The 10,556-nt window shown below is 39.2% G+C and overlaps 1 protein-coding gene across 1 annotated transcript; it reads left to right on the forward strand.

Moving 5' to 3' along the window:
- The first annotated feature begins 9,591 nt into the window (after positions 1–9,591).
- LOC141673152 (uncharacterized) lies at positions 9,592–10,164 on the forward strand. The gene has a single exon (XM_074479885.1). The coding sequence runs from the start codon at positions 9,592–9,594 to the stop codon at positions 10,162–10,164; it is 573 nt and encodes a 190-aa protein (XP_074335986.1).
- The last annotated feature ends 392 nt before the right edge of the window (positions 10,165–10,556 follow it).

The raw sequence follows: 10,556 nt of genomic DNA on the forward strand, positions 1-10,556 counted from the left end.
AACATGGTAAACACGAATTAAGAGCCTTAAGGGGCAATCCTAGAATAACGCCCTGTCATTCGTCTCCCCTCATTCATTTGATACTAAAAAGGCCGAAGGAACCCCTGTCCCGGGGCAATCAAAAGAAAAACATGGTCCTTCGCCTCAATCAAGTATTCTAAAAAAGGATCCAAAGTCAGGTCTAGGGGCAATCCCGAAGAAGACCTCCTCTTGGACGAACGAACCATGACATGCTGATCTAGGGGAAATCGCTGAAAGATCAGCATCCCTGTTCCTTCGCCTAAATCCAGTGAAATGATTAACAGCACCTTCGGCTTTTAACCCTTTGGGCCATAGGGGGTAGTAAGGAAGCAATTCGTTAAGATCGTTAAGGCGAATGAATAAGCCGAAGATACGATTCATTTTATTATGTTAAAATTGTTAAGGCGAATGAAGCCAAAGATACAATTCATTTTATTAAAAAAGATCGTTAAGGCGAATGAATAAGCCGAAGATACGATTCATTTTATTATAAGTTAAAATTGTTAAGGTGAATGAAGCCAAAGATACAATTTATTTTATTAAAAAAGATCGTTAAAGCGAATGAATAAGCCGAAGATACGATTCATTTTATTATAAGTTAAAATTGTTAAGGCGAATGAAGCCAAAGATACAATTCATTTTATTAAAAAGGATCGTTAAGGCGAATGAATAAGCCGAAGGTACGATTCATCTCATTAAAATCGTTAAGGCATCAATAATGCCGAAGAGGCGATTCGTTTCAATTGTTAAGGCGAATGAAGCCAAAGATACAACTATTAAAAGCAGTAAATAAGATAATGCTGACGAAAGATGAAAGATGCATTAAAATATAAATGCCCGAAGGCTAGTTAAATTACAAAAGCTCGAAGACAGGAGTAACAATTACGAAAGGCAGGACTGATTACAAAAAACTAAAATTCAAGTCAGAAAGATGAACGAAGAATGCCGCTGCAAGAGTTGGGTATGACCATGGAAACACCAACGGCAAACTTCGCAACAGGATCATCTTTCGTCATGTCAAGCACCTCAGTGCTGAAAGCTTAGGCCTGGGGGTCTTCTTCCGAGAGCTTTTCGTCTTCGCCGGAGGAGACAGGAGGGGCTTCAACTGCTGGCCGGCCGATAGGATCCTCCAGGATGTCGTCCAGCAGCTGCTTATAATCCCAGTTCAGGCCATGGGCCTTCTCCAGGACATAGTCAGCGCCGAACTGGAAGCAGCGCTCCTCCGTCTAGTCCTGCTATTTTTGCTTCTTCCGAAGCTCATTACGGGACTTCTTTAGCTGAACGTTCTGGTGGGAGATCCTCCAGTTCGCCTTCTTTAGGGCCTCCTCCAGCCTGGCCTTACCCCCCTTCAACACGATGGACTGGCCGTCCAGGACCACATTCTGGGTTTTCACCCTTCCAAGTTCCTCCTCGGCCGCTGTGGCCCTCCTCTCCAGCTCCTTCACCTCCGCCATCTGAGTCTCCATGTCCTTAACTTTATCCTCCACGGCCGCGGCCCAAGGAGCAGCCTGCAAAAGGACAAGACAAAAAACATTACTAAAAAGTGCCTCTAGCTCAAGTGGTTGATGTGCTTGGTTTGCAAATAGTTGTTGTTGATAGAAATCGAACCTATGCCGAAGAGAAAAAGACGAGCGAAAGATAAAAAGGGGAGATTAAAAAACGTACCAAGGACAGGAAGGACAGAAGCTCTGTACAGGCCTCGGTAGCAGAGGCCGAAGTAAAGGTCGGGAGATCGACCGGAAGCTGGAGGTCATGGCACAAGTCCGAAGCCACCACCTTCATGGATTGCCGGGCCGGATACACAATATGGTCGTCCCCTTCCTCGGCCTCGGAAGCCACATGAGATTAGCGGGGCGACGAAGCCCTTTCGGCCTGAGCCCTCTCGCCTGTGTCTTCCGAAGGATCTTGCATAGCCCTCTGATCGGTGGCCTTCTTCGCCGCCTCCTCAGCCGCCCTCTTCTCGGCTGCCCTGGCCTTTTTCCTCTCGATCAAAGCCTCTCTCGAAGACACTGAAATATAAAGGGGAAACAAGTCAGTCCAAGCGTATATAATCGAATGCGTAACAAAAACAAATATGCCGGTGATGGGACAAAACTAATGAAAGAAAAAACAAAGGAAGAAGTTTTGTTACCCCCACCCCACAAGATGAAGAGCCAGTCCTTGTCCCGAAACTCTCCGGGACCCAACTTCTTCACATTGACGTCCACTAACGCCGTGTAATTCTCCTTCTCCTCCAAGGTCAGGCTCGGCATGAGAAGCAGCGAGGGATTCACATCTCGCCAAACTGACATGGCAGCCAACCTTGGACCACTCACATAACACAAATGTGTGTGAGTGGATTTGTTGTTCGAATTGGTCGCCGTCCAATCAGGTCGCCCTGCTCGACGGGCGATGGTGTAAAAACTGGAACTCTTCGGGTTCTTCCGAAAGTCGTAATGGTACCAGAATAGACGAGTGTTGGGTGCGATCCCGGCGTGAAGACATCTGTTCTGGAAACAGTTAATATGGATAAACCCATTCGGGTCCATCTGTCCGAGGGCGATGCCCATCTGGAAGAAAAGATGCTTGATTAGCTTTAACGGAGGTACCCTTAAGCCACACTAAAAGGCCGCTTCCGAAACCCCTACGGCGCAGCCTCCACATCCATCCGGCACCCCGGGGGTATCATAGATCCTTTCGCCCTCCCTCGGTGCATACAGCCAACATAACCCTCGAGGGACGGAATAATCATCGTACATCTGAACCACGTGTCCTTTCGACAGTTCTGATCGATTATTGGCTGCGGGATAGTCTGCAGCCGAACCAAAAAGGGCCCGTCCCGTCCGCTCGGGGCGAATGGAAGACGTTCCCGCCAAGCTGTTCGATAAAGGGTCCCAAGAATCCGGGGGGCGGTTTGCTCGGTCCATGTCCCTGTATCAGTAACAGAGAGACATTAGTCCATGTACTCGGATTAGCAGACAGAAAAGAAAAAATAAAAAACCGAGTACACGTCCCAGGACCGAACGAACCAAAAACCCGGAGGCGGTTTCCAAAGGTTGCTCCTGGGGCAAGCCAGCCCGAAGGATGTTCTTGCCTACAGAACCTTTCGCCAACATCTCAAACTCCGGACCACATGTTTACGCCCTGGGTCGGCTCCCGAAAAACGTTCTAAAACCAAGAAATCCCGAAGAACGTTCTTGGTCAGAAAACGCCTCGCATGCCATCTTTAAACCCATGGGGTCCCCTAAAATTGGTAAAACCCAGAGAAACTTCTATTACCTACCCAGAAATGCCCAAAAACCCCAAAAAACACAATGGCACACGCACAAAACCCAGAAAAACCCCATGAACCCAGAACAAAACCACTAAGTCCACATGCAAACATCCTAAAACACGGAAAACTGTCATGCAAATTCAAAACTGAAAAACAAGAAAAGGGTCTTACTTATCTGAAGATGTTCTTGGATTGAAATGGGATGATCTGGGAAGATGGAGTTGTTGTTGCCCGTGATTGAAAGATTCACCGCAATTCGTCACTGTGTATGGAGGAACTAAAAGTGATGAAAAAAGAGAAAATGCACAAATAGGCTTATATAGGCGCCTAAAATGAATTCAGAAAAGCGACGTTTGGGGTTTTTAAATTAGACGTCCCAGATCAAAACGGTTGGTATTTAACGACTGAGATTGAGCCATGGAACGACGTGCCAACAGCTGTCACATTAATGCACTGCAAGTCCCCACAAGCTTGCTACGTGTACGACCGCAGATCGAGGCGGAACTGAAGCGATCGTCCTAGGATTTCTTCACCCCAATATGGGCCGAGACCGGTGTCCGTCGGCCGGCCCGAAGGCCCAGCTGAAGGACAGGGACATGTTGGTTATAGGCCCAACCAGGCCCATTGAACGAATGACCAATAAGCGGTTAAGATACTGGGCCGAAGGAAAGCCCAGGCCGAGGCCGAGGCCCACTAATTGCAGACCGTTGGACAGAGCAAGGGACATAACGCCCCCTTTTCACTCCTTCCTTAATGATTTGTAACGGCTGGACATTCAAGGCAGAATTGGGTATAAAAGCCCTTGTGAAGTAAGACAAAACATACACACATTCTCTCGTAAACACTCTGCTTTTATTGTATTATTACCCTACCTTTACAGCCAGATTCTGATTCTTACACCGGAGGTGAATCGGGGGTACAAACCCTCGCATTATCTTCACTTTCAGGTACGGCCGAAGCCACCTTCAAGGCAGCCGAAGCCTGTTCAAGCCGCCGAAAGAATCTGGGCGTAACAGTATCAATATCATGTCAGTCATGTCAAGTTGTAACTATTTTTTGTATATCTTTTTGTGCTTCTAATATTACTCGGCTAAAATTATCAGAAAATAAATAAAACTAAGACTACTAACTATACAAGAGATGGTATTTCTGGCATGAGTAGAGTACGACTACTTTCATTCGAACGAATTTTTACCTGTGGGGCATTCGGTCATTGGGCCGGTGGTCGGCCCATAGCTAGCAAATATCATATCATATATATTAATATTCCAAACTATTATTTTACGGCCGTGTGATAAATTTTTTCCAAAAATTGTCCTTTATACCACCAAATTCTCTTGACATCTCAAAATTGTCAAACCTCAAATTACCTTATGACATATTAAATCATTTTTATTTAGAACTTGAAAAATAAATACATATATAATAGTTAAATTTATTAAGTTTAGAAGGAAGAAGTAGTATTTCCAAGATTTGTGCCAACTACTTTCAAGTTTGAACTGCTGCGACTGTGAGCCTGTGAAGATTTGGTGGGACCATATACTTCATTAACATTAACATCCATGCATGAGTATTGTCTAGTACTAAGAGCATTTCTAGTAGAGCTTGCTACGGGGTTGCCCAATCTCATGTGACATGCCACCCTTGATTGCCAACCTATTGTAGTTGTATTGTTGCCAAGTGCTTGCCTACAAAGGTTGCCAAAACTTGACAATTTCGGTTAAAATACATATACAAATGTAAAAAGTTTATATCAATAATGACTTTTTTTAGTTTATGAGTCATTTACAATTTAATTTAAGGGACCACATAGGCAACAATTAAAGGTTACTTACTATTGGAGTAGAATATTGCCAAATTGATATAAAATTGAGTGAAAATAAAATATTAAAATATATGATGATTTGACAAAGTTGGCAACTAGTTTGACAACCACTTATTGGAGATGTTATAAGTAAGCTGTTCTGGAGTACTTGTAACTTTTGTAAGATACTTGCACCTGGCTAAACCCCTACTACCAGCCGCGTTTTTAATAATTTCTTCCCTAATATCCTATATAATAGTTTGTAACTATTTTTTGTATATCCTTTTGTGCTTCTAATATTACTCGGCTAAAATTATCAGAAAATAAATTAGACTAAGACTACTAACTATACAAGAAATGGTATTTCTGGGGATTTCGGGGGACCATTTATTTTGAACTGCTGTAAGTAAGCCTGTGAAGATTTCGGGGGACCATTTATTCATTGACATCCCTGCTGCTTTTGTAGCACTTGTAAGCTGTAAATGTAACTTGTTGTAAGATACCTAGCTACTGGCTATTCCCAAGCTACCAGCCGCATATTTTAATAACTTGTCCCTTGATATCATTGAATATTATTGTTACGCCCAAATTTTTGCGGATGCAAGAATATTCTTCGGTTAGTCCTTCAAGCTGGTGATAATAGGTTTGAAAGTACAAGAAAATAGTATAGTAGAGTGTTTTTTTATCTAGAGAGAATTGTCTAATTTGTTACTCCCTCAATCCCACCGGATTGTTTACATTACTTTTCGGCACGCTTTTCAATGTTCGTTTAAAGTATGCTTCCATAATATATTTTTTTTAAAAAAATCTGAAAAAATGTTTTATGTTTAAACTTTTATTCAGAAAAAAAAATTAAAAAAAACATTATAAAACTATACTTTATTGATGCCTCGAAATACGTGCAAACAGTGTACGTAAACAACTCACCGGGACGGAGGGAGTATATTTTTGGGATACTTATACTCAAACATGGACGTTCGTCCGTTATGTGGACAATACAGCTCGAACAATACGGCCAAATGTTTGTAGAAAAAGGAGAAGCGTTTCCTTTTGGCTAGGCTTCCGAACGGTCGGTCTGTCTGCGCTATACTACATTATAATAGACGAAACATTAAAAATTTGGTAGTCGGTCGGTCGGTATTTACTGAAATTACTTTATAACCCTTCCTAAATTAATATTGAAGTCTCTATAATATACCTAATTAAATCATATTTTAATTCATCCAACGATTTTGGAGTCGGATTCGGCTTTAAACCGAACTGCCCCACTTACCTTCAACAAGGAAGGATCATACCCCCACTAGTTCGTTTAATTCTCGGAACACAAACACAAATAAAATCTTATGCCCAAACTAATTGGACTTCTGAGGTAGTCATGGGTCCCCTTCTATTTGACTAATTCATATTCACATGAGAAACTCAAAAAGAGTAGTATTACGTTTTGACTCTTTGAAAATCAGAGAGTTCGACTTTAAAAATCTAGGCATACTCGGTAATTGCATTTATTTATTTATTTCAAGATCAATTTATTTTAATTTTTATACTATAATACTAATAATTGATTAATCATCTTTTTCAACTAAAATAAGTCATTTTTTTTAATTTGGTCGGTGTAATTCGTTTCGGGTTAACATATAATACCGTAAAAAAATTAATTTGAGATAAAATAAAGTTAAAATCATCTATTTATCTATATATCTATTTATCTATCTATTACTATTATATAAAAGATGAAATTTTAAAGGTTTTGGTAAAATACCTATTTTTTGGTACACAATAAATTTACCTATTTACCCTTACATATAAATTATAATTTTAATAAAATTACATTTTATATTTCACGGGTACTAATTATTAAAAAATACGAATTGAAAATCGATGAACATGCATGTTGTCGCCAGATTTCAAACACACAACAAGGTAGCAGGGAAAAAAATCATATTCTTGGTAAGGGTATATGGTACCTGTTTTTTATTACACACTAATTTAAACTAATTACCCTTACTTAATTAGTCAATTCTAATTTTAATTCTAATTCATATCGAACTATATACTTTTTGTTGGTTGGTTAATTAGTCTGTCAATTCTAATTCTAATTCTAATTGATATTGAAGTCGGATTCATCTATTAATTTAAATTCTAATTTATATCCAACTTTATATTATTTAATTGATGTTAAATTCAAGTTCTTCAACCAATTTAAATTCTAATTCATATTATCTATTTATATATCTATACTATATTATAATAGACGAAAAATTAAAACTTTAATCGTCGACACCTGTTTTTTGATACACGATGAGTTTACCGAATTATCCTTATTAAAATTATCTATAATAAAATTTACTTTTTTGATATAAATATGAATTATTAAAAAACACGAATTAAAATCTCACGTACCATCCGATCTCAAACACAACCAAGCAGATAATTCATCTTCATCATCAAAATGTTTCACTTGCGGCACCGGGGTAGAACTCCTCTAACATCTAATTCTTATTATAATTTAGTTATTTTTATTTAATTACTTTTTATTTAATTATTTAGTTACCATTTTTCGCTAAATATTTAGTTACCTTTTGTTTTAGTTACCTTGTGTTTTGTTCTTATTTAATCACCTTACGTAATTCATTACTTAATTCAGTAGTACTCTAGATATCAATTTAAATACCAAAATTTGTCACAAATGATGTGACATCGATGATTTCACAATTTGGAATAATTTTATTGGTTAAATTTATGTGACTACAGGGGTTTCATTTTATTAATTGCATCGTAGCTAATTAGACCAAAACATGTGACATTTGAGATCCGTTTTGGGTTGTAATTTGGGACCTCTAACATTATTGTAGTGAATTATTCTTTCCATGTATTACTTTATTGCATTCAAATTAAAAGTAATTCATTGGTCAACTCGGTACAGTGTCTTTAGCAAAATAAAACAAATATAAGCATCTATATCAATTTTACTTTTTTACCCTTATATTTTACTTAATTATCATTACTTATTTAAAACTTATTCGCAACAAACACAACTATTTAACAAGCCTAACCATATAATAGAAAAAATATTAAAAAATTGGTTGATAAGGTACTTTGATAATTAATTAATTACCCTTATATTTTTAACTCTTCTAATTTTATTTTAATTTTAATTCATATTATTCGAATAAATTTATTAGTTAAAGGACATTAATAAGAAAAGAAGACCAAGAGTATTGATTTTTTTTCTCTCCGCTTTCTGTGAGAGCTTATGTTTTCTCTCCATATTCACCCTTAATTAGAATATTGTGAGAGTACTTTTCTCGTTATCCATGGCGGGGGAGGAAGATATCAATCATTGTATGGCAGCTTTAGGGATTGAAGAAGAGGAGAACGAAGGGTTTGTTCTTGAAGGAGATATTGATGAGGATGTTAATAAGTATGAGCTTTGTCTAGTAGGATGCCTGTTGACGGAGAAAAGCATCAATGTAAGGGCCATGAAATCCAAAATTGCAGATATTTGGAGGCCAACAATGGGATTAACAATTAAGGAGATTGGTCAGGGCCTTTTCTTGTTCCAATTCTACAGGAAGGAGGACAAACATTGGGTCCAAAATGGTGATCCATGGTCGTTTGATAACGCAATGTTGACATTAGAAGAGGTGAGTACAGGACAAAATCCAGTGGACGTGAAACCATGCTTCTTAAGTATATGGGTCCAGTTTCATAATCTCCCAGTAGGTTATATGTTGGAAACGGTGGGAAAGCAACTTGGGAACTTTTTTGGTGAATTCTTGGAGTATGATGCAAAGAATAGTGCTTCGATATGGCGTGATTGTATGTGAGTTCGAATAAGGATTGATGCTAGGAAGCCGATTAAGAGAAAGAAGAAGATAATAAAAAAGGATGGACAGGAGTTCACAGTCACATGTAAGTACGAGCGATTAGGGGAGTTTTGTTTTTCCTGTGGTATGGTTAGTCATACGGATAGGTTTTGCAGAAACCCTGCAGGAAATGGTGGGACTGAGGGTGGTAAGGAATGGGGAAGCTGGCTTCGTGCACCACCGCGTAGGGCGGCCGGGCAGGTTCAGAGCAAGTGGCTAAGGGAGGAGAATGATGACACGTGGGAGTCCAGGATTGGAGGAGAGAATTTTACGGGGGAAATTTTTTCAAAAAAAGGTAAGGAGATAAGGGAGGTGAGTAATTATAGGCAAGGTGGAGTAACAGAATCAATTATTAAGGATAAGGAGTTGGCGAAATTGAGGGAAGCTAGTTTCAAGGGATTTTCAACAACGTCAAATATCTTGTATGAGTTAAATGAAGCGGAGACTGACGTAATCCAATTGAAGGACCGTAAAAGAAGGAGGGGTCTAAATGATGGGCTGGGCATTATGGAAATTGATATGGGCCAAAACCAGCGTGCTGTTCAGACAAGTCAGAAAAATAGAGAAACTGATTTTTCCAACGAGGATTATTCAGTGTCTTCCCAAACTAGTCGGGCTGAGCTTGCTAAGCAAGCCAGCCATCAGTAATGAATGCGATAGGATGGAACTGTCGAGGTGTGGGCTCATCTCGCACAGTTCAAGTGTTAAAGGAGATGGTAGTGTCTCACAAGCCTGATATTTTATTTTTGTCTGAAACTCTAGTTGTTAGTAATAAGATAGAAGCTCTGGCTTCGAAGTTAGGATTTGTAAACTTTTTCTCAGTGAATAAACAAGGAAATAAGGGAGGGTTGGCAATGTTCTGGAAGCATAATATAGTGGCCAAGGTGTTTGCTTCTTCTAACAACCACATTGATTTTGTGGTCAAGGAGAGAAATGGTTGTGAATGGCGCCTTACAGGTTTTTATGGTTTTCCGGAAAGAGTAAGGAGACAAGAGTCGTGGAATTTCATTCGAATGCTAGCCTCAGTTTCTTCTCTACCTTGGTGTGTGCTAGGAGATTTTAACGACTTAATGCATAATGAGGAGAAGAAGGGTAGACATAAACATCCTCAAAACTTGTTGGATGGTTTTCGTCTTACCATTGAGGATTGTTCTTTGATTGAGCTTGATCTTAAGGGTGGTGATTTTACGTGGGAGAAAAGTAAAGGGACTTCTAATTGAGTGCAAGAAAAACTGGACAGATGTTTTGCTAATAGTGCCTGGTGGAGTAAATTTCCACTATGTACTCTTACTGTTTTTCATGCAATAGCTTCTGATCATGAGCCCATAAAATTAGAGCTGCTTAATTCTAAAATCCCAGCGAAACAATTTCATTTCAGGTTTAAAAATACGTGGTTAAAAGAAGGCAGTTTTCATGAGGAAGTTTCTAGTTTCTGGCATAATCTTCCTTCTATGCACCTGTTGCCTAAGCTAATCGAAGTATATGGCAAAATGGGGTCGAGGTTTTTTTCACAAATTTCGGGAGAAGGTAGTGAAACAAAAAAAACTTATTGATTTGCTGAAGAGCAGAGAAGACGATGATGGTGTGCAACTGTATTTTGACGAGAAGGACA

The sequence above is a fragment of the Apium graveolens genome, chromosome 7, assembly GCF_009905375.1.
Source record: "Apium graveolens cultivar Ventura chromosome 7, ASM990537v1, whole genome shotgun sequence".
Classification (NCBI taxonomy): Eukaryota; Viridiplantae; Streptophyta; class Magnoliopsida; order Apiales; family Apiaceae; genus Apium; species Apium graveolens.

Coding starts and splice junctions, on each gene's coding strand:
- LOC141673152 (XM_074479885.1), top strand. CDS start 9,592: ATGAATGCGATAGGATGGAACTGTCGAGGTGTGGGCTCATCTCGCACA.